This window comes from Myxine glutinosa, chromosome 1, assembly GCF_964187855.1.
Source record: "Myxine glutinosa chromosome 1, kmMyxGlut1.1, whole genome shotgun sequence".
Taxonomy (NCBI): Eukaryota; Metazoa; Chordata; class Myxini; order Myxiniformes; family Myxinidae; genus Myxine; species Myxine glutinosa.
The window spans coordinates 370,755,116-370,779,731 of NC_136261.1; the positions used below are offsets into that span (position 1 = coordinate 370,755,116).

The following is a 24,616-nucleotide window of genomic DNA, read 5'->3' on the forward strand; positions in this document are numbered from 1 at the left end:
ACATAGTAAGAGTGTGAGATTTGTCAGGATTGAAAGACATGTTCCACTTGTTTGACCAGTCTGTGATTTTGTCCAGGTCTTCAGAGAGTGAGGAGGCAGCAGACTGCCGATCTGAGGGAAGAGGAATGGAGCGGCAGAGAGTGGAGTCATCAGCAAAGAGATAGAGAGGATTTTCGAGAGAGTCAGAGAGATCATTGATGAAGACCAGAAAAAGCACGGGGCCCAGAACACTGCCTTGGGGACTTATTGATTGAATGACTTATTGAATTGATTTTTAAAAATTTACAGCTTCGGATCAAGCACTGGTGGATTACTTATGCTATTAGCCAATTGATTAAGATAATATTGTATGAATATTCTTTATTGATTTTAGTTATGCAATTAATCAATCAGTTATTGTACACCTCTCCCTCTCAATATAGTCTCTCTGAGCTGCACGGCGGTATTGCCATGCGCCGGAGGTGCCCCGGCAATGCCGCGCTGGAGGATATATATTTATTTGGAATGGGGGCGGTGTACTTTGAATGTTTCTGTACGTGTTGTGTTGTTATCTTCAAGGGGGTACATTATACAGCCTGTAAAATGAAAATTAATTTCACGCTTAAATTTGCAAATTCAACAGTGTGCATTATTTACATTTATGAAGAGAGCATTCATTAACGAAGATGTCGTGAGGTAATTCACTGTTTTCTTCCTTTTCAGGGTTATAAGGATGTCATAAAAAGGTGAGACTGTGATGGTGTCCATCACATTGTTTGACACATCATCATGCTTTTTTCCCCATCTCTGTTCCTTCTTCAGAACCATCATCCATTTTCATTCATCTCCAGATGTATTTTATTTTCTACTTCTTCCAAAAATATGTAATTCCCAAAAATGTCGCAACTCGTTCTCATTTGATGATTCTTGTTATATAATGTAACCTGACTCCATATTATATCAGAGAACATGAAGAAAATAAAAGTTTATCAAGTCCATTCGTTTTACCCATTCTCCTTTTCATATCTTCGCTGAATTATAGATTCTCATCGAAAGATTGGCGCAAATATAAATTCCATCTATCATTCTATTCCAACCACACTTTTCTCGATATCTTCCATATTTGAGGCTTTTATAATATCATTTTACAAACCTTTTTCTCCTCCAATGACCCCCTGACCTTCCTGAAGTTTTTGCCTTTTCATACCAAGGCTCGAGTCGGTGTCACATTTTCAAACTCTGAAGATGGCACAACCCACAGTGTTGGACTTCTCCAAGGAGGAGAAGAATCTGGGCTCATTAATTGAACTCCATGAGATCTTTCTGAAGAATATAATGAGTGAGTGACAAAAATGTGCTATTTTGTAAGGAGAATAATTATTTGGGGAAAATGAGATGCGAGAGAACCAGGAAGGATAATAGAAAAGTGAAAAGTATATAAATGACAAAGATCATTGTCTTCCTCTCATACACAACTTTCAAAAGGACATAATCTGTTGGGGCACCTTAGCGGTGTTTGGGGCACCTTAAAGGATACCGTACAGTACCTTCAGAAAGTATTCACACCCCTTGACTTTTTTCACATTTTGTTGTGTTACGGCCTGAATTTAAAATGGATAAAATGTAGATTTTTTTGGTCACTGATCTACACATAATACCCCCATATAAATGTGGAATTAATTTTTTTAGAATTTCCTTTTGCAAAATAATTAAAAATGAAAAGCTGAAATGTCTTGAGCCAACGGGTATTCAATACTTTTCCTATGACACTCCAAATTGAGCTGAGGTGCACCCAATTTCCTTTGATCATCCTCAAGATGGATGTTCAACTTAATTGGATTCCACTATGGCCAAATCAATCAATCAATTAAAATGGTTTGTCGAAAGCATGTCTGGCAGAGAATGGCTGAATTGCACATGCATACATATTCATAATTTGCAATCAAAGATTGCTTACAAGATAAAAGTTTATAAAATACAATTAGTGCATTGACAAAAAAATGTTAAATTAAAAAACAAACATGGCACGTTTCAAACAGAGCTAATGGTGCTCAATTGATTGGAAATGATATTAGAAAGAAACACACCTTTCTATACAAGGTCCTGCAGTTGACAGTGCATGTCAGAGAAGAAACTACCATAAAGTCCAAGGAACTGTCTGTATAACTCTGAGATAGAATTGTGAGGAGGCGTAGATCTGAGGAAGGGTATCAAGCAATTTCTAGAATGTTGAAAGTTCCGTCCGACCAAACTGAGCAACCGGGCAAGAAGCAGCTTGGTCAAGGAAGGTGAACAATAACCCAATGACCACTGTGACAGAACGAGAGTTCCTTGGCTGAGATGGGAGAACTTGCTGAAAGGATAAGAGTCTGCAGCACTTCACAAATCTAGGCTTTATGGCTGGATTTGTGAAGCCAGACAAAGCCACTCCTGAGAAAAAGGCACATGACAGCATGCCTGGAATTTGCAAAAAGATACGTGAAAGACTCTGCGAGTGAGGCAACATATTCTGTGGTCTGATGAGACGACAATTGAACTCTTCGGCCTGAATGCAAAGTGCTATTTCTGGCGGAAACAGAGCACAGCTCATCACCCATCTGACACCATCCCTACTGTGAAATACGGTGGTGGCAGCATCATGCTGTGGGAATGCATTTCAGTGGCAGGGACTGGGAGACTTGTCAGGACAGAGGGAACATTGAATGGAGCCAAGTACAGGCAAATCCTTGATTAGAACCTGCTCCAGAGAGGAAAAGACCAAACGAGATTTTGGAGCTGTGAGGGCTGGTATAAATATCTTTTCTTTGTTTCCTTTTTCCTGTTTCCAGTGGGACGGGGCAAGATAAATTATACTTGATTTTTTGCATTTATTGCTTGAAGGTAAGGCATCCGTGTGTGTGTGTGTGTGTGTGTGTGTGTGTTTTTGTGTGTGTGTGTTTGTGTGTGTGTGTGTGTGTGTGTGTGTGTGTGTGTGTGTGTGTGTGTGTTTTTGTGTGTGTGTGTGTATTTTTGTGTGTACCCACAGCTCGCTTGTATTAACAGGAAATGAACGGAACTAAACACTCTCAGTCTCATCCACAGATATTTCTCGTATTTCCTATTTTTCCAGGAGTCTGATTTTCATCCAGGAGCAAAACAATTATGGTTAATCATCTGTGATTTGCCACTCGTTTAAATGCTGAAAATCATGTTTAAAAAGACTATGTGAGTTACACACTTCTCCCTAGCAGCGGCAGGTTAAAAGTGCCCTGATGGGCAGAAGCAAGTCCCTGAAAATTCACACACAGCACATGCGGGAAAGGCCTCGTTCGCATTCACACATTGTTCAAATCTGTTCATGTTTATAAATTGTTCCTTAAAGCAAAAAATATTTACTGTATAAATAAACAGCAGGGTATCCACATTGATTGTGATGTTGCTTTACCTTTCCTTCTTTCAACAGAGCCAGTGGAGCTCCAATTGTCTGAACTGGATCAGAGCAGCTTGAGAAGACTTTGTAAGTGAAATGAAGGGAAATGGGACATGGAGGGTGAAGGGATTGAAAAGAATGATATTTAACGAGGAAATTCATTGTCCTTCTTTGGTTTTTCTCTTTTTCCATGATCTTTCAAAATTCCCACTTTCTTGACTTTAATTCGTTCCCTTTCCTTTGATTTTGCTTCCCTTTTTTATTCATTCTGATACACTTGTTTCTTTTCTCTCTTACTTGGTTTATATGTTCAACATAGTTAAAGCTTTCTTGTTTTTTGAAAGTTCACTTTTGAAAATTTTTCCACAAAATCATCACGGACAAAATATAAAGAAATTTCAAACAGAAAATGCATCACCGAAACTAATTTCAAACAAAGAATGCATTTTCATCTGATCATGTGCTTGTGAAGATCAACATCTCTTTGGCCATTCGCAGTAAACAGGAAATCCTTACATCACTGCCTCATTTACACTTAATCAATTATTGCTTCAAGCTTCGACAAACACTCCACTGGTTACAACAACACTTGATTACTCTTGTAGTCGAGCCACATACGGAGACTCTACAAATTAGCAGCCTGAATACAGTACATGATCATCAACAGTACATGATTTCAGTACCTGATCAGTTCTCAGTACATGATCATCAACTTTTTACAAACTGCAAGGACATCTCTAATAACAACATTATATAATTATCTACATTTGTGATTGGTCACTCGAAGTTGATAAAAAAGAAAAGTAGGAAAGACAACTGAATTTGCAATAAGTCCCTCAAATTACATCGGAGCTTACGACAGTGCATTCAGAAAGTATTCAGACCCCTTCACTTTTTTCACATTTTGTTATGTTGCAGCCTTATGCTGAAATCGTTTAAATTCATTTTTTCCCTCATCAATCTACACTAAATACCCCATAATGACAAAGAGAAAACAGGATTTTAGAAAGTTTTGCAAATTTATTCAAAAGGAAAAACTGAAATATCACATTGACGTAAGTATTCATACCCTTTGCTATGACACTTGAGATTTAGCTGAGGTGCCTCCCATTTGTCTTGATCATCTTTGAGATGTTTCTACACCTTGATTGGAGTCCACCTGTGGTAAATTCAATTGATTGGACATGATTTGGAAAGGCACACACCTGTCTATATAAGGTCTCACAGCTGACAATGCATATGAGAGCAAAAACCAAGCCATGAGGTCAGAGGAACTGCCTGCAGAGCTCAGAGACAGGATTGTGTCGAGGCACAGATCTGGGAAAGCCCACAAATAAATTTCTGCTGCATTGAAGGTTCCCAAAAGCACAGTGGCCTCCATAATTCTTAAATGAAAGAAGTTTGGAACAACCAGGACTCTTCCTGGAGCTGGCCACCCGGCCAAACTGAGCAATCGGGGGAGAAGGGCCTTGGTAAGAGGTGACCAAGAAGCCGATGGTCACTCTGGCTGAGCTCCAGAGATCCTGTGTGGAGATGGGAGAAACTTCCAGAGGACAACCATCACTGCTTTATGGCAGAGTGGCCAGACGGAAGCCTCTCCTCAGTGAAAGACACATGAAAGCCCGCTTGGAGTTTGCAAAAACGCACCTAAAGGATTCTCAGACTGTGAGAAACAAGATTCTGTGGGCTTTTTTTATTCGCTTGTTTCTGTTATTTTTTACAACGTGGAATTACAACTCTTGATTACAAGCTGATTACATGCTGATTACTTGATTACAAACCCCTTGTCTGTATAAAAGCAGTGTTGAAACAGACTGTTATTGTACCCTCCGAAGCATTATTTGGACAATATTGCACTGCAGGAAGTAGTATATTGGAAACTGGAGGAAACTGAGGGGAAGAGGTCTGGCAGACCCAAAGCCACAACAGAATCAGAAGACAAGTTTCTGAGAGTCAACAGCTTGCGTGATAGGCGGCTCACAGGACAACAGCTTCAAGCACAGCTTAACACTGGTCGAAGTAAGCAAGTCTCAGTTTCAACTGTGAAGAGAAGACTTCGAGCTGCAGGTTTGACAGGTCGAGTGGCAGTAAGAAAGCCATTGCTAAGATGGCTAAATAAGAAAAAGAGGCTTGCCTGGGCCACGAAGCACCGCCAGTGGACTACTGAAGACTGGACACACCTGCAGGTTGTCCAGGTGTGAAAGCCTAAACACACCTCCAGGCGACGTCAAAACTACTTTCGAGGAAAAGAACAAGAGGCCAGGCCTCAAATCATGGAATGGCCAGCACAGTCTCCAGACTTAAACCCCATCGAGCTGGTTTGGGATGAATTGGACAGAAGTGTGAAAGCAAAGCAACCTACAAGTGCAACACATTTGTGGGAACTTCTGTAACAGTGTTGGGAAAAACTTCCCAAACAATATTTGATTTCCATTGGAGAAAGAATGCCACGAGTGTGTTCGGCGGTTATATCTGCAAAAGGTGGATACTTTGCTGAGTCAAAAATTTAAATTAAATTTTGTTAAACAAAATGATTCTATGATTTCTTTTTTATCTCCAATTGTTTATTTGTTCTATGCTTAATTTCAGAGTACATTGAGACATAAAACTGCGTAAATTTCAATAAAAACTGGAAAAATTGAGGTGTTCTAAAACTTTAGATTGGCAGTGTATCTTAATCAGCAATGTCAAACACTGTACATGTGTTCCTATATTGTTTTACGTAAGCCTGACTGTATCTTGCAGCTCTGTCTTATTGCTCGTTTCTCAAAGAGTAATGTCAATCCAGCCTCAGGCCACACAATGAACTGCACTTAGAAATGCCCAAAATAACTGTTGTGGTTTCCCTCCAACCAATAGGGTGAGAACAGAGGGGAGGGGCGGAGCCTTTCGCGAGGAATTTATAGATGGCTGGACGTGAAAGACACTCTCGTGGTTTTTACTGTTTTGCTTACTTGAAGTGTCAACAAAACTTATTAAACACTCGAACTGCAACTATCCTCAACAAACTACGATGAGAGTACGAAAACATACTCCAACTTTCGTTTTGTATCTGTGGGTGGGGCCAACATTTTTTTTTATCCGCGTCATCCCGACGTTAGTACGTAGAGTCGAAAGTGCCAGCACACACTGATAATAGTTTTGTAAAGTTAAACTCATTGAAGAACTTTATCAGGACAAGATATAAGTATTTATCTGTAGTATCCAAATCCTGGTTCTGAGAAATCAGAAGACCTCAGTAATACTTGAGTAGATTCTGTCCAGACAAAAATAGTCACTATAAATCATCAGAAAGACGTTAGTCAAACACACTGCACACGTGACACGCTTTTTTATCTGAGCACTGCACAGCAAGGTTCAGGTTTGATCGAGTAGGGAAACTAGGATCTTTATATTTAAATATCGATTAGTTGACCATTGACCAGTCCAGTCAATGCAGTATGCCAAAACAAAGATGAAAGGAACACTAAATGTCAATTCAAATATTTAATCAATTCAGAGTTCGAGTTGATCCCTTGTTCAGCCTGTTCTGCACAACAGCATCAGTGATGCGCCGACGTAGCGAATCTGCCGCCGAGAAACCGTGACTCGAGATGGTTATTGATCACGTGGTTCGCTTTGCCTTGACCCGTGACTGGAAGGTTCGTGATCACGTGTCCCGTGTGGGGTGCCGGTGTGAGTGTGTAGCTATTATTTTATTTTCATGAATGTAACACTGAAAAACAAGGCATTTCCGAGGCAGGATATTTCTGCTGATATCATTTGATTCCACATTATCACGCACAACGCCGACACTGAGGCAAATGTGTCCAGTGGCCCCGCCTCCAGCAAGCTGAACGACCGCCATAGCCACGCCTACCCCGGTCCTATTCTTTTGTAAAGGAATGTCGTTTTACGTAGTTTTCGTGGATTCCTTTCAAACTATTAGAATTATAATACCAAAGGATGTCACAGGAAGTAAAACTCAGTCGGATGGTCGCCGAACGAATCATTGCCATTGATAGAGGCAGCTCAGAAATATGCCGTCTGAAGAAGATTAGGCCTATGATGAACAACAAGACGTGAGTGGTTCGTGTGCAGCCACCCGGCTGCTGGTTGCATCATTTTCTGGAAGTGTGGCTGTGCCGCAGACGCAGTGCCACTGTTAACTAATAACTACAAGGGCACTCGGTAGTGGGAATACCCCTGGTGGAGGCAGAGTGCATACCTCTGGTAGGGTGCATACCTCTGGTAGGGTGCATACCTCTGGTAGGGTGCATACCCCTGGTAGAGTGTCTACCTTAGGCAGAATGTATAATCCTGGTAAAGGCCATATCTCCAGCATACCCCTGGTAGAGTGCATACATCTGGTAGGGTGCATACCCCTGGGAGGGTGCATACCCCTGGTAGGGTGCATACCCCCGGTAGGGTGCACACACCTGGTAGGGTGCACACATCTGGTAGAGTGCATACCCCTGGTAGAGTGCATACCCCTGGCAGAATGCATACCCCTGGCAGAATGCATACACCTGGTAGAGTGCATACACCTGGTAGAGTGCATACACCTGGTAGGGTGCATACCCCCGGTAGGGTGCACACACCTGGTAGGGTGCACACATCTGGTAGAGTGCATACCCCTGGTAGAGTGCATACCCCTGGTAGAGGGGATACCCCTGCTAGATTGCATACCCCTGGCAGAATGCATACCCCTGGCAGAATGCATACCCCTGGTAGAGTGCATACCCCTGGCAGAATGCATACCCCTGGTAGAGTGCATACCCCTGGCAGAATGCATACCCCTGGCAGAATGCATACCCCTGGTAGAGTGCATACCCCTGGTAGAGTGCATACCCCTGGTAGAGTGCATACCCCTGGTAGATTGCATACCCCCGGTAGAGTGCATACCCCTGGTAGAGTGCATACCCCTGGCAGAATGCATACCCCTGGCAGAATGCATACACCTGGTAGAGTGCATACACCTGGTAGAGTGCATACACCTGGTAGGGTGCATACCAGGGTGATTCATTCCATTTTTATCCCACTGATCAGATCCGGATTCGAACCTTCACCAAAACCGAATCACCTCTTCCTTGTCACACACCCAACTTATTCACCAAGTTTCGTCCGAATCTGTCCATAACTTTTTGAGACATCGTGCTGTATATCATTGTTCGCCCGATCATTCAATGGTGAGGTTGGTGTTGGCTTCACGGTTCAGGTGGCTGGCTTTAAATATTCGGGTCCTGAGTTTGAGCCCCTGCCATGATGTTGAACACCAGGTGGGCTGACACAGCCTGTCATCCTTTTAAGGTGGGCAAAATGAGTACCTGCCGACTGGTAATGGGGGCATTGCATCAGTGCACGTCCTGTCCCCAGAAAATGATGCAGCCAAACAGCCACAAGCTGCATCTGAACCACGACCAATCAATGAAGAAGAATCCCGAAAATAATTCTCGTATCCGGATCCGGATCTTCACCAAAATCGAATCATTTATTTCTTGTCACCTCCCCCACCGGTACACCGAATTTCGTCCGAATCCGTCCATACCTTTCTGAGATATCCTGCACACAAACAGACAGGGGAGAAAACATAACCTCGGTCCACCTTCGTTGGTTGGAGGTAACAATAAAATTCCTTTCACGCCATTTCATTGGCTAAGGAGTGCAGTACTGGCCAGGTCGCCACTCCGACGCAGGATACTCAAATGGTTTATTACTCCCAGTAAGCTGGTACTCACCTGGTCCACCACGGAAGGATGACAGGTTGAGTCAGCCCACCTGGGCCCGGTTGCTCGAAGCTCTCCAGTGGATAAATATGTGATATCCTTCCAGCAACCGGGCCCAGGTGTTATTTTAACGGTACGACAGGTGCTCAATCTCAGGACGTTAAGATGTTAAACCCGCCACCTTAACCGTTAAGGTAACACCTGGTTTATGTTACCGCATAACCCATTTACAAGATGTTACAATTTCCATGAAACGTAATTATTTTTATTTTAAAAGAAAATCGCACGAAGGCGAAAATTAAATAGCCGGATTGTCGGGGGAGGGTTTTGTTATATGGGAACAAGAGGATGGTCGGGGGAGGGTTTTGTTATATGGGAACAAGAGGATGGTCGGGGGAGGGTTTTGTTATATGGGAACAAGAGGATGGTCGGGGGAGGGTTTTGTTATATGGGAACAAGAGGATGGTCGGGGGAGGGTTTTGTTATATGGGAACAAGAGGATGGTCGGGGGAGGGTTTTGTTATATGGGAACAAGAGGATGGTCGGGGATTCCTAACCAGGTAAAGAAAGGTGAATTGTGTTTCGTAAAGAAGGTGAAATTAATAATGTATTTCATATTTCAAATGTTATAAAAGAGATTAATGTGTTTGTGTTTCTGTCCGTTTGTCTAACAAAGTCTGTGACCCCGCGTCGTGTCCACAGATGGACGGACCCCGAGTCTGGACCCAAACTCTGCACATCCACTGATCAAGATCTCCCGGGATCTCAGGACGGCGACTCGAACCAGGACCGACAATCATCACCCGGAACATCCTGATCGGTTTGATTATTATGTACAAGTTCTTTCCTCTGATTGTTTCTCCTCGGGTCGTCATTACTGGGAGGTCGATGTGAGGTCGAGTAGTCGGTGGGGAATCGGAATCTGTTTAAACTCCATGGGGAGGAAAGGGGGAGGGATAGAGTGCGGATTGGGAGGGAATCCCGAGTCTTGGTGTTTACTGAAATATGAAAACAAATACTCAACCTGGCACAACGATCAAGGAACCCTCCTGTCCGTGCCGGGGGATCCTGAACTATTTGGGTTCTTGTTGGATTGTGAGGAGGGAGAGTTCACGTGTTTCGGGGACTCGCGGGTTCTGCACGTGTTCAGGGGGAACTTCCTGGTCCCCGTTAAACCCGCGATTGGGGTTTATGATGATGATGATGGTCACTCCGTGCGGTTTTGCTCGTTTTAATGATTTTGTTCATTCCATTGTGTTCGTTCATTCCCTTCTGATTATTTACTTTGTGATTATAACAATGTATTTACAATCTGATTGTTGATTTGTTAATAAAGTTTACAAAATTAAATACATTTATTGTTTTTCTAATTTAGTGTTTGATGAAAATGCATTTATTTCCTTCACATTCCTCACATATTCACAACAATATCTGGGCATGACGTATGTCTCATGAGTTTGGGATGAGAGAAAAAGTCATGGGACCTGGTTTTCTGAATTGTTGGAGTGAAAAACCCCAAAGAATCACATCAGACTCCATCCTCATCCTGTCAGACTACCGTCTCCACCAACAACACACAACTATTAATTATTTATATAGTTATACACACGACACCACCATATACCACAACTTCTACCGACACGTGATGGTTGTACCCCCCAACGGAAGTCGTGGGTCAAATCTTCCCCTTTCTTCCTGCTGCCCGAATTCATCAAGTGCTGATCGGTCCCCATGGACCGGCCCTTTCCCTCTGCACAATCTCACACTCTCCCTCTCTCTCTCTCTCACTCTCCCCCTCTCTCTCTCACACTCTCACCCTCTCTCTCACACTCTCACCCTCTCTCTCACACTCTCACCCTCTCTCTCTCACACTCTCCCCCTCTCTCTCACACTCTCACCCTCTCTCTCTCACACTCTCACCCTCTCTCACTCTTTGTCTCTCCTTCCCTTGCTCTCACACTCTCCCCCTCTCTCTCTCACTCTCCCCTTCTCTCTCTCACACTCTCACCCTCTCTCTCTCACTCTCCCCCTCTCTCTCTCACACTCTCCCCCTCTCTCTCACACTCTCACCCTCTCTCTCCAACACTCTCCCCCTCTCTCTCTCACACTCTCTCCCTCTCTCTCTCACACTCTCCCCCTCTCTCTCTCTCACACTCTCCCCCCCTCTCTCTCTCTCTCACACTCTCTCCCTCTCTCTCTCTCACACTCTCCCCCTCTCTCTCTCTCTCTCACACTCTCTCCCTCTCTCTCTCACTCTCTCCCCCCCCTCTCTCTGTCTCACACTCTCTCCCTCTCTCTCTCACACTCTCCCCCTCTCTCTCTCTCACACTCTCTCCCTTTCTCTCTCTCACACTCTCTCCCTCTCTCTCTCACACTCTCCCCCTCTCTCTCTCACACTCTCCCCCTCTCTCTCTCACACTCTCTCCCTCTCTCTCTCACACTCTCCCCCTCTCTCTCTCTCACACTCTCTCCCTCTCTCTCTCACACTCCCCCCCTCTCTCTCTCACACTCTCCCCCTCTCTCTCTCACACTCTCCCCCTCTCTCTCTGTCACACTCTGTCCCTCTCTCTCTCTCTCTCTCACACTCTCTCCCTCTCTCTCACACTCACCCCCTCTCTCTCTCACACTCTCCTCCTCTCTCTCACACTCTCTTCCTCTCTCTCTCACACTCTCTCCCTCTCTCTCTCACACTCTCTCCCTCTCTCTCTCACATTCTGTCCCTATCTCTCTCACACTCTCCCCCTCTCTCTCACACTATCCCCTCTCTCTCTGTCACACTCTGTCCCTCTCTCTCTCTCTCACACTCTCTCCCTCTCTCTCTCACACTCACCCCCTCTCTCTCTCACACTCTCCCCCTCTCTCTCACACTCTCTTCCTCTCTCTCTCACACTCTCTCCCTCTCTCTCACACTCTCTCCCTCCCTCTCTCACACTGTGTCCGTCTCTCTCTCACACTCTCTCACCACCAAGTGACAACACACCACACGAGCTGCTTGCCTCTGAAATACACCAAGCTAGCTACTTCCTTATGGAACACACCAAGCTAGCTGCTTCCTTATGGAACACACCAAGCTAGCTGCTTCCTTATGGAACACACCAAGCTAGCTGCTTCCTTATGGAACACACCAAGCTAGCTGCTTGCTTATGGAACACACCAAGCTAGCTGCTTCCTTATGGAACACACCAAGCTAGCTGCTTCCTTATGGAACACACCAAGCCAGCTGCTTCCTTATGGAACACACCAAGCTAGCTGCTTCCTTATGGAACACACCAAGCTAGCTGCTTCCTTATGGAACACACCAAGCTAGCTGCTTCCTTATGGAACACACCAAGCTAGCTGCTTCCTTATGGAACACACCAAGCTAGCTGCTTCCTTATGGAACACACCAAGCCAGCTGCTTCCTTATGGAACACACCAAGCTAGCTGCTTCCTTATGGAACACACCAAGCTAGCTGCTTCCTTATGGAACACACCAAGCTAGCTGCTTCCTTATGGAACACACCAAGCTAGCTGCTTCCTTATGGAACACACCAAGCTAGCTGCTTCCTTATGGAACACACCAAGCTAGCTGCTTCCTTATGGAACACACCACACTAGCTGCTTGCTTGTGGAACACACCAAGCTAGCTGCTTCCTTATGGAACACACCAAGCTAGCTGCTTCCTTATGGAACACACCAAGCTAGCTGCTTCCTTATGGAACACACCAAGCTAGCTGCTTCCTTATGGAACACACCAAGCTAGCTGCTTCCTTATGGAACACACCAAGCCAGCTGCTTCCTTATGGAACACACCAAGCTAGCTGCTTCCTTATGGAACACACCAAGCTAGCTGCTTCCTTATGGAACACACCAAGCTAGCTGCTTCCTTATGGAACACACCAAGCTAGCTGCTTCCTTATGGAACACACCAAGCTAGCTGCTTCCTTATGGAACACACCAACCTAGCTGCTTGCTTATGGAACACACCACACTAGCTGCTTGCTTGTGGAACACACCAAGCTAGCTGCTTGCTTATGGAACACACCAAGCTAGCTGCTTCCTTATGGAACACACCAAGCTAGCTGCTTCCTTATGGAACACACCAAGCGAGCTGCTTCCTTATGGAACACACCAAGCTAGCTGCTTCCTTATGGAACACACCAAGCTAGCTGCTTCCTTATGGAACACACCAAGCTAGCTGCTTGCTTATGGAACACACCAAGCTAGCTGCTTCCTTATGGAACACACCAAGCTAGCTGCTTCCTTATGTTACACAACAAGCAAACCTGCTTGCTTTTAGAACACACTGAGCTAGCTGCTTGCTTATGGAACACACCAAGCTAGCTGCTTCCTTATGGAACACACTGAGCTAGCTGCTTGCTTATGGAACACACGATGCTGGCTGCTTGCTTATGGAACACACTATGCTAGCTGCTTGCTTATGGAACACACCAAGCTAGCTGCTTCCTTATGGAACACACCAAGCTAGCTGCTTCCTTATGTTACACAACACGCAAACCTGCTTGCTTTTAGAACACACTGAGCTAGCTGCTTGCTTATGGAACACACCAATCTAGCTGCTTCCTTATGGAACACACCAAGCTAGCTGCTTCCTTATGTTACACAACAAGCAAACCTGCTTGCTTTTAGAACACACTGAGCTAGCTGCTTGCTTATGGAACACACGATGCTGGCTGCTTCCTTATGGAACACACTATGCTGGCTGCTTGCTTGTGGAACACACCACACTAGCTGCTTGCTTGTGGAACACACTGAGCTAGCTGCTTGCTTTTGGAACACACTGAGCTAGCTGCTTGCTTTTGGAATGCTCCAAGCAATCTGCTTGCTAATTGGGACATTTGTGGAGAACATTTAAAAGAATGCATTTTATGTGGAACTTCGCGAATACTAAATGCCAAGTCATTCGATGTTGTGACCAAAATGGGGAAAATAAATAAACAAATAAACCACCCGACACCATCTTTCCCCCTCCATTCGGTCCAACGAAAACGGTGAGAGGAGTGAAGAACGAGATAATTTGCTTGTCCTTGTCCTCAGCGCCAAAACTCTGCACACCGAGGACGCTCTGTTTCTTGATCTTTGACATGATGTTGCCTTGAGTGCTCAACTTCGCGCACAGACAAAGCGGAGTCAAACAGATCACCAAATTCAACACCACCGGAAGCTCTTTTGGCGCCTTGAGTAGTTGATTGTTTTTGACGTTTATTGCTGAATGATATACCATTTAAATTACATATTGGAGAATATACATTCCATATTATATCACCTGCTTTATTTTATAGTGCTGCTTGTCATACTGGTATATCTTTTGAGAGAAATTAAACACACTAAAAGCAGTCAATACACCGTCAATATCCAGGTTCAAGGTTCGATTTACCTACCACGCATGTGCAGCATCAGTAATTTCCATTATCGTTACTCGCAACGGTACCCGCCCTATGGGCGGGGCTTCAATTGTGAGGCCCAAATGAAAAGGCAAAATATCAGAAATTGAAGGCTTTTTTATTTTAAACGATTCATATAAACATCCGTTGAATCATATCACACGCAAATCATCAAAATCTAAACAGTACACGGCGCCCATTTTGAAAAAAACTTGAATTCTGTAAAACGGAAGTGGCTGCTCCACGTCTTTCTTCGGTGCCCCTTTATGTGTGAAGAGTGCGCGCCGAATCTGTAACACGGAAGCGGCCGCTACACCTGTTTCTCAGTCGCCTTGCACACGCTGCCGTGTTTCTTCGGAGCCGCACGTTTATGTAGGAAGAGTTCATCAGGAGTCGATCTACTCTCTACTGGGTACGTAGAATTTCAACAAAAGCCACATCACTGTTTATATCGGTAAATATTATTCCATCGTGTTTGGAAAATTGGAAAATTGGAAAAACCATATATCCTATTTTACTCCAGGGGTTCCAGGATTACCCACCCAAAATGTCCTTGCGATCGGTTCAGCCGTTTTTGCGGTACCTTCGAACGGACGGACTGACATTTGGTGAATTTTTGTAAGAAAACAAATGTAAAGCACGATTAGAATCCCATTACGATTATCGCCCAGAACTAATTTCAACTAATCCCCATCTTTGTTGCACAAAAACTGTCTTTGAGGGACTTATACCCCGACGTGCAATGGCCGAATACTGCAAATACCAGCAGTTGCTTACTATCAACACTTTCCTGTTCCCCATCCTGTCATTGGTAGTAAATGTTTTTTTTACAGGTCTGGTGAAAAATGGCCTAATGGCTCAACCTCAATGGTTAAAGTGGTTGGCTTAAGAACCTAGGGTCTTGAGTTTGAGACCCTGTCGTGCCGTTGAATTAACACTAGGTGGGTTGATTCAGCCTGCCTGTCATCCTTCTGAGGTCAGAAAAATGAGTACTAGAGGAATGATGCAACCAGTAGCCAAAGACTGCATACGAAGCAGCACCTTTTTGCGCATGTGCAAGATTGGAGGTCACGTTTTTCGAAGCTGTTCCATGCGCTCACGCTTTCGAACCTAAGTAATTTTTTCACAATTGTGTTTTTGTCGAGACTGTATCTATCTTTCGGTGTGTGTACCTATAGCGTCTTTAGGAAGATTTTCGGTGTTAATTTTTCATACATGTATACACAATCGTCGGTTATTTTGTGTTGCGTATTCTGAGGCCTAGTACTAGTACTAGTAGGCTTAGTCTACCGTCTCCGACCTTGTGGTTTTGTTTTCTCTCAGCGGTTCGTCGAATGCGCTGCAATTACTTTCGTTCTCTGTTTTGTCCCAGTCGTTCACCCCATACTTCCTTGTTTAATATCTCAACTCAAAAAAAAAAAAAAAAAAAAAATTCCCTTCTCAGTTCTTATTCGTTTATTTGTTGTTCTTATTTGTTCGTTCGTTCTTCGTTCACGTTGTTCGCGATCACATGATTAGAAATGTTTAATCTTTCCCCTGAAGATCTGTATTCTGTCATATATTATAACACATTTTTCTTCTCCTATAAAAGGATGCTTTCGTCTTGCTCACCAAATCTATTCATTCCAAAAAAAATACCATCTCTTACAGTTCCTCTTTTCGACATTCCCGAAACTCTCCAGCACTCCACCCCTCCTTCAGCGTCCTCAAACGTATTTTTGACTCGAAGGTCTCAAACTCATTTTGCAAAAAAATGTTCGTTTCCCATGAATCGTACACTTTTCAAAATCCAATCTCACCCCTCCCCTCCAAATCTTCCCCATCCCCCCTTCCCTCCAAAACTTCCCCATCCCCCCTCCCCTCCAAAACTTCCCCATCACCCCTCCCCTCCAAATCTACCCCCTTACCCCTCCCCTCCAAATCTTCCCCATCACCCATCTCTTTCAAATATTCCCCCTTGCCCCTCCCCACCAAATCTTCCCCATCACCCATCCCTTTCAAATATTCCCCCTTGCCCCTCCCCTCCAAATCTTCCCCATCTCCCCTCCCCTCCAAATCTACCCCCTTGCCCCTCCCCTCCAAATCTTCCTCATCACCCATCTCTTTCAATTCTTCCCCCTTGCCCCTCCCCTCCAAATCTTCCCCATCACCCATCCCTTTCAAATCTTCCCCCTTGCCCCTCCCCTCCAAATCTTCCCCATCAACCCTTCCCTCCAAAACTTCCCCATCACCCCTTCCCTCCAAAACTTCCCCATCACCCCTCCCCTCCAAAACTTCCCCATCACCCCTCCCCTCCAAATCTTCCCCATCACCCCTCCCCTCCAAATCTTCCCCATCACCCATCTTTTTCAAATCTCCCCCCTTGCCCCTTCCCTCCCCTCCCTCCTAAACTCCCCCCACACCCCTCCGCTCCGAGACTCTCCCTCGCTCCTCCCCTCCTAGACTCCCCTCTCAACCCTCCTCCTCAAAGCGTCCTCCCTGCTTCTTCCCCCTTCCAACTTTCACCTTCATCTCCCCCAACCTTCTGCCTCGCTCTTCCCCCTCCTCAAATAACACCTCACTGTGCCTCACCCAATCTCCATCAAACCTTTTGTCCGCCCCATTCTTCCCTTTCTCCAAGCTATTCTGTAATCTCTGAAATCTCTGACACACCTTCAACAGCTCTCCCTACCTCTTCCTCCTCTTCCACATCTTACCCGATGCCTCCACCCCCCTGTTCTGTATCTGATGCTCCCCCTTCCTCTTCATTAACGGTATGGACCTCAAACATCTGGGGCCTTCGCTCAAACTTGACTGATCTCTCCTTCCAGGTTGCTTCTGACAAACCAGATGTGATCTGCTTAACAGAAACTTTCATCCTTCATGATGTCTCTGATTCCTTGGTATCTCTCCCAGGTTACTCCCTCCTCCGGTATGATAGACCTGAGCCTCGTCCTGGAGGTGGGGTTGCTATCTTTATAAAAAACTCTCTTCCTCACTCGCCCTCCACTGCCCTCTCTCCACCTCACCCCCAGGAATACCTTTGGCTATGGCTTCCCCTTCGCTCCCACCTTTTGTTCATATGTGTGTTGTACCGTCCACCAAAACAATGATGACTCCATCTACATCTCGCTGTCTGATAATATGGACCAACTTCTATCTACCCATCCCAACTCTCTTCCTCATATGTGGTGATTTCAATTGTCACCATGCCAGTTGGCTGGGTGTGGGTACCTCTCTCACCAGCCATGGCTCTTCAGCAAATGACTTCTGCGACTCACTGGGACTGACACAATCTGTCAATTTCCCGACCCGGATCTCAGTCAATGGAGCATCTTCTCTTCTGGACTTGATTATGACTAACTTCCCTGCAAATGTCTGCTGCTCTTCTTCTGCTCCAATCGGCTCATCTGATCATGTGGTTGTTAAAGTGGACATCTCTCTGTCCATTCTCAGAGAGCCTACTCAGCGTCTCGAGTCTAGCATTTCACTCAGGCCAACTGGCACGGTCTTCAAGCAGCCATCAATCATCTGGACTTGTCTCCCATCTCTACCGCCTCTGACATCAACTCATCCTGGGAATTCTTCCAAAGTAAATTGCTCTCTCTCATGCACAGTTTTATCCCATCTCGTCTTCAGTTGTCATACCCTTCCTCCCGTCCATGGTACACAGAATCTTGTGGTGAGTCTGTTGTCCAGAAACAACTTGCTTTCGTCTCCTGGAAAGCAAATCCAACGGAAGGAAATCTCATTTCCTTTCACAAAGCCCGAAACAAGTGTGTGTCCACCCTCAGGAGAGCCAGGAAACAATATCGATCCGTTCTCAAGACCGAAATCTCTTATCTGTCTCCCTCTTCCAAATCCTGGTGGCGTCTGGTCAAACCTGTTTCTGGTGTTTATTCCCCCTCCATCCCCTCCCTCACCTCAAACGGCTACACGGCTGACTCAACACGTGAAAAAGCTGAATGCCTCAACTCTGTGTTTGCCTCTAAATCTTGTTTCCCAAAGCCATCCTGCTCTGTACCCACCGTACCCAGTCGTACCCAGCTGCTCCTGGAATCTGTGTCCTCTCCACCTGACAAGGTGGAAAAGTTTCTGTCAACCCTCGACTCTGATTCTGCAACTGGTCCTGAAGGCATCAGCCCACGGGTCCTAAAGTCATGTTCTTCCACTCTTTCTCTCCCTCTCTCTGTTCTCTTCACCCTCTCTTTTGCTCAAGGTCATCTGCCATCTGCTTGGAAATCAGCCAACATCACCGCTTTACACAAAAAAGGTGCAAAAACAGATCCTAGCAACTACAGACCAATCAGCCTTCTCCCAATTATCAGCAAAGTCATGGAATCCATCATTGCTTCAGATATGAAATCTTTCCTCTACTCCAACGGCTTGATCTCTGACCATCAATTTGGTTTCAGACCTGGTCACTCTACTCTGGACATGCTGCTTCTGCTTTCTCAACAATGGATGGAGGTCCTCAACGCCAAACACGAAATTAGAGCTGTCTCCCTTGACATTTCACGTGCCTTCGATACGGTCTGGCACCCCGCTCTGCTCGCCAAACTCTCCTCCTTTGGTATCCATGGAAATCTCCACGCATGGCTGGCGGACTTCCTCTCTAGTCGTAGTCAATGTGTGGCCCTGAATGGGTTTCTCTCATCTCTTCCTGTTCAGGCTGGAGTTCCCCAAGGCAGTGTTCTGGGCCCTGTGCTTTTTCTGGTCTTCATCAATGATCTATCATCAATGATCTTTCATCTCTGATGAAAATCATCTCTATCTCTTTGCTGACGACTCTACTCTCTGTCGCTCCATTCCTCATCCCTCAGATCGGCAGTCTGCAGCCTCCTCACTCTCTGCAGACCTGGACAAAATCACAGACTGGGCAAACAAGTGGAACATGTCTTTCAATCCTGACAAATCTCACACTCTTACGATGTCTCTCCGAAAAGACCGACTGGACAACCCTCCCATCCACTTTCTGAATAATCCTCTCCAAGAAGTTCTGTCACTCAAGCTTTTGGGGCTCACTATCTGCCATGATCTTTCCTGGGAAAAAAGAAAACTGGGCATCCTCCATCGTGCGAAGTCCTTCCTTGGCACACCTGAGCTCCTCACCACATACAAGGCTTTAATCTGCAGCTCTATGGATTTCTGCTCTCCCCTCTGGTCTGGTGCTCCTGCCTCACACCTAGCTCGTCTTCACGCTGTTGAAACCAAAGCGTTCAGAATCATTGGAATCTCCCGCGATGAAGCTAACTCCAAGGGCCTTTCACTCACTAACTGCAGGCAGGTTGGTGGTCTTTCCGTCTTCTACCGACTCCTCTCTGGCCTTGTCCCCCCCAGCTCTCTCTGGGCTCTGTCCCCCAAATATTCCTACAGGTCACACAAGATCTGCCTACAACCCTCTTATGGTTAAACTGCCAAAATCAAGACTTTCTGCTCACCTTCGCTCCTTCATTCCTCTTTTCTCCCGCCTCTGGAACAAACTCCCTCACTCTCTTCAATCCCACTCCACCTTCCAGGTCTTTAAAACAGCTGTTCACCACCATCTCTTATCTTCCCCCATCCAAAACCTTGATCTTTTCTACCCCCGCTAATTTCACCCCAAATCCACTTTTTCGAAATACCAACTTCTGTCCTGGAAGTCCTTGGTGTCTTTGTGTTTTATACCTTTCCCCCCCCCCTCCCCCCACCTTCCCACGCCTCCTCCCCCCAAGCCCTCTCCCTCCCACACTTCTCCCTGCTCTCAAATGTTGTGTTTGTGTACTTCCCCTTCTCTCCCCATCTTGTCTTCCGCTCCCTCTTTTTATATATTTTGTCTGTCTGGTTGATTTGTTTGTGAAATAAATGTTAGCTCTTTCACGAGCCTCGATTCAGTAAACAAAAAACAAAAAAGCAAAAAAACGTGGTTTACACAAAAAAAGCAAACTTATTTCAATGAACGATGTCGAACGATGAAGAATTTATTGGAGATAGGAAACACTCAGCGACACTTGAAAACACCGACATGGCACTGGACAAAGCAATGCAAATGGTGACTAGCTCTTCCCTCCACTTTGTACACGAACAATTAATCACAAACATTTCCAAAACCCTGTCTCCAGAAGCTACTCACATACGTGCTGGTTATTTATCTGGACAGACTCAAACTGCGCATTATATACCATGACATGGCTGCCTATCCAGAGCAGCTCGACATTCTCTGATCCCTCAAGAAATCTCACGGATGTACAAATAAAGTTTGAAAAGTTTTAGCCTTAAATAAAAAGTCAAAAAAAACCAACAGATTTTTGTCCAATTTTTAAAAAAATTTTGATAATCTAAAGCTTGTTTTTTTATTGCAGCTTAAATTAATGAATAATCACGTGTTTTCTTTTCTTTCTCGGCATGTCAAATAAATTTTCACACAATCATAATGCACAAGGGGGTCTATATATCTTGTTGCAGTTATACACCAAGAGGAGGTTGCACTTTAACCTCTTCTTCCCTTCAAACACAGTTTGAAGAATCTCTTATAAATATCATGTCAATCGGTTCCGAACCAGGTTCGGGAAAGTCCGGCAAAAATGCAAATGGCGTCTTCTGTCATCGAGCCGATATATGTAGCTTTTCGATGCTTCGGTTCCGAAATAAAACATTTGTGTTGGTGTTAAAGCCATTGACCAATAGTGGGATTACTGTTTATCGCTCTCACTGAAAATATCGTCAACAACGTACATATAGAATATAAATATAGGTACACATTATGTAAACACATCAAACATCGCAAACATTCTGACTTGGCCGAAATCATGTCAAGCAACTCCAGCATCATTGCGATTTCAACCCTTTAACCTTGATATGTCAGGTAGGGAAGCACTCTCAGCCCACTCCTGTTTATCATGGTGATAGAGCTGGTAAGCAGGAAGGTAAACATGAGGGGTAGTATGGGATGGATGTTGCATGCAGACGATCTGGCTGTTTTGTTGCGGAGAGAAGGAGGGAGATGCAGGAAGTACTGGGGGAGTGAAATGAGGCATTTGAGAAACGGGTTGTTGAAAATGAGCATGGAGAAGATGGAGGAGATGTGGGTTGGACAGCAGAGAAAAGAAATGAATTTCAGGTTAGAGAGGAAGGATAGCAGACAAGGAAATACATAGGTTTGAGTGTCTGGGTAGAAGAGTGACAAGGGATGGTGATTCAGAGGCAGAGGTGCGGAGGAGGATTCATGTGGGTGCAGAGGTGCGGAGGAGGCTTCATGTGGGTGCAGATATGTGGGGAGGAGGGTTGAAGGTGTAATGGCAGACACAAAGATTTCAAGGGGATTGAAAGGAATGGCTCTGATATCGTGTGTCATGCCAGCCTACCTGTATGGTCTGGAGACAGCAGCATTGACAGAGATAACAACAGAGGATGCAGGTTTACGAGCAAAACTCGGTCAGGAGGATTGCGGGAGTGAAGAGGGTGGCTAGAAGGAGAATGGAGGAACTGAGGGAGAAAATTGGTGTGCAGATGAGCTTGATGGGGAGATTGGTGAAATGCCGGCTGACATGGGCTGCACATTTGGCGTGGATAGGGGAAGACAGAATAGAAAAGAGAGTGGATAGGTTGAGAGAGCAAGGTGGAAGGAAAAGAGGTAGACCACGGTTGAGATGGGAGGATAGTGTGAAGAGGGATTTCAGAAACGTGGAGGTGGTTGGAGAGTGGAGATAGTTGGCTGAGGACAGAGGAGAGTGGAGGAGTATCGTGGTCTAGGCAGGGCAGACGCTTGGTTCCATCGGACCTCACCGCCCTAACAAATGGAAGAGGAGGAGAACAACAACGTGTGTCCTCTAAAATTAATAATCCCTCAAATCTATATTTTTCAGCTCATCAACAGATTTTGACATTTCAAAAGAGCACACTTTTTAAAAAGAAATAATTCCATGACGATGGACATTTGATCATGGTGGAGTATTGAATCCACATTGGTTGAAATAATTTCACGAACACCACACGGATTTCCTGAGTCCGAAATCCAAATATCAAGGGATGGAAGTTGCTGGTGTGACAATGGCGAAAAGGTCCAGGAACAATCCGTCCGCCGGATGTTTTGGTATATTTTTCATTCACAAGATGAGAGTACAAGTTACAAATTGCACTGATGTCACCATGAGCTGTGTAAGGCAAGTGTGCAGAGCTTTGACATTCGACTCCTTGCTCGAATTGCGGCATTTCCAGATGATGCAGCAAGTGGAGTACAATGCGGTAAATCCGGTAAAACCAAACACAAAAGACAAAATAACAGCAACGAAAATGGATCCGAAGTTGGTGTTCTCACAAGAGGAGCGAGCAACAGTTGAGGACAGGCACGCACTGCCATGCACGATCACCGAGTCGTTACAAAACTCGAGGTACAACGTGACCAGAGGGCAACTGATGCTGAGGAAGATCCCGAGGATCTCCACCAGAAAGACGAGCTTCAGGGCGCTCTGCCTACTTGCCATCAGAGCGACATATGTGTACGGCCAAAACACCGCAAAATGTCGGTCGACGTACATGATCCAGGTGCTGAGGAACTGATGAACAAGCGCAAACTCCAAACAAAACATTTGCCACAGACATTCGATGAACGTGATCTCTATGCGATGTGCTATCGTGTTGCTAAGGACACAGGATATCCCAACGATTCCCCAGCACGCATCGGCTAGTGATGAAATGCTGATGTAGAGCAGCATGGGTTTGTGGAACCTGCGGGATGCACAGGATGTTATAATACCTGCGTTGAGGAGGAGTGAAAGGAACGCAAAGGAAGTAAAAATCCACATCAAAATTATCCTTCCTTCATCCAGAGAGAACTTCCACAAAATGACAGTACACGGTGTCCGCACCACTGTTGTAGTGTTCATTGTTGTCCTCCTGCAATAGACACATTGTATTCACACATGAATTATTTTGATAAATGATTCCCTTATTTGTACACCTGACAATGCTTTCCAAATCCCTCGGCACTGCATTGTAAATATACTCCTTGTTGTTGAACTTCTCTTCCAACCTGTCTGTGCTTGTCCTTTCTTCCATTGATCGAGCACAGTCCACAAATAGTTTTAGCATGGAAGGTTTTATTCCCCAACTAATTGGCTCCAGTCTATGTCCGATGTGCACTGGCAGTTTTCGCTTGGATACATCTAATTAAGATTTAGAAGATAAGGCCAGTGCATATCGAGGGCGTGAGACCTGGTTGTAAACCCCCATGACCCACAGGTAAACGGTAATTGGACGGATGAACCTGGTAGACGAATTGGCACGCAACCGGCTGGAAGCGGTGTTTTCCGTGCTCAGTGTCCTCAGGTCCGGGAGGAACTCCGGGATTCATGTTTTCTCCCAGTAACCCCCCACTCCAGGATTCATGTTTTCTCCCAGTAACCTCCCACTCCAGGATTCATGTTTTCTCTCCCAGTAACCCCCCACTCCAGGATTCATGTTTTCTCCCAGTAACCGCCCACTCCAGGAATCAGGTTCTCTCCCAGTAACCCCCCACTCCAGGATTCATGTTTTCTCCCAGTAACCCCCCACTCCAGGATTCAGGTTCTCTCCCAGTAACACCCCACTCCAGGAATCAGGTTCTCTCCCAGTAACACCCCACTCCAGGATTCAGGTTCTCTCCCAGTAACACCCCACTCCAGGATTCAGGTTCTCTCCCAGTAACACCCCACTCCAGGAATCAGGTTCTCTCCCAGTAACACCCCACTCCAGGAATCAGGTTCTCTCCCAGTAACACCCCACTCCAGGATTCAGGTTCTCTCCCAGTAACACCCCACTCCAGGAATCAGGTTCTCTCCCAGTAACCCCCCCCCCCCCCCACTCCAGGATTCAGGTTTTCTCCCAGTAACCCCCCACTCCAGGATTCATGTTTTCTCCCAGTAACCCCCCACTCCAGGATTCAAGTTTTCTCCCAGTAACCCCCCACTCCAGGATTCATGTTCTCTCACAGTAACCCCCCACTCCAGGATTCATGTTCTCTCCCAGTAACCCCCAACTCCAGGATTCATGTTTTCTCCCAGTAAACCCCCACTCCAGGATTCATGTTTTCTCCCAGCAACCCCCACTCCAGGATTCATTTTCTCTCCCAGTAACCCCCAACTCCAGGATTCATGTTTTCTCCCAGTAACCCCCCACTCCAGGATTCATGTTCTCTCCCAGTA

At 45.4% G+C, this 24,616-nt stretch overlaps 1 protein-coding gene across 3 annotated transcripts in view; it reads left to right on the forward strand.

Annotated features, from left to right (window-relative positions):
- LOC144889528 (tripartite motif-containing protein 14-like) overlaps nucleotides 1–10,447 on the forward strand; it is a 64,286-nt gene extending 53,839 nt beyond the window's left edge. For 2 of the 3 annotated variants that reach the window (XM_078770136.1, XM_078770135.1), the window contains 4 exons: nucleotides 703–725; nucleotides 1,191–1,318; nucleotides 3,422–3,475; nucleotides 9,796–10,447. In XM_078770136.1, coding sequence (XP_078626262.1) covers nucleotides 703–725; nucleotides 1,191–1,318; nucleotides 3,422–3,475; nucleotides 9,796–10,328 — 738 coding nt within the window. In that variant the 3' untranslated portion in view covers nucleotides 10,329–10,447. Of the gene's footprint in view, nucleotides 1–702; nucleotides 726–1,190; nucleotides 1,319–3,421; nucleotides 3,476–5,250; nucleotides 6,031–9,795 lie in introns of those variants that run through there. The other variant, XM_078770137.1, reaches the window with a different exon arrangement.
- Nucleotides 10,448–24,616: the final 14,169 nt, after the last annotated feature.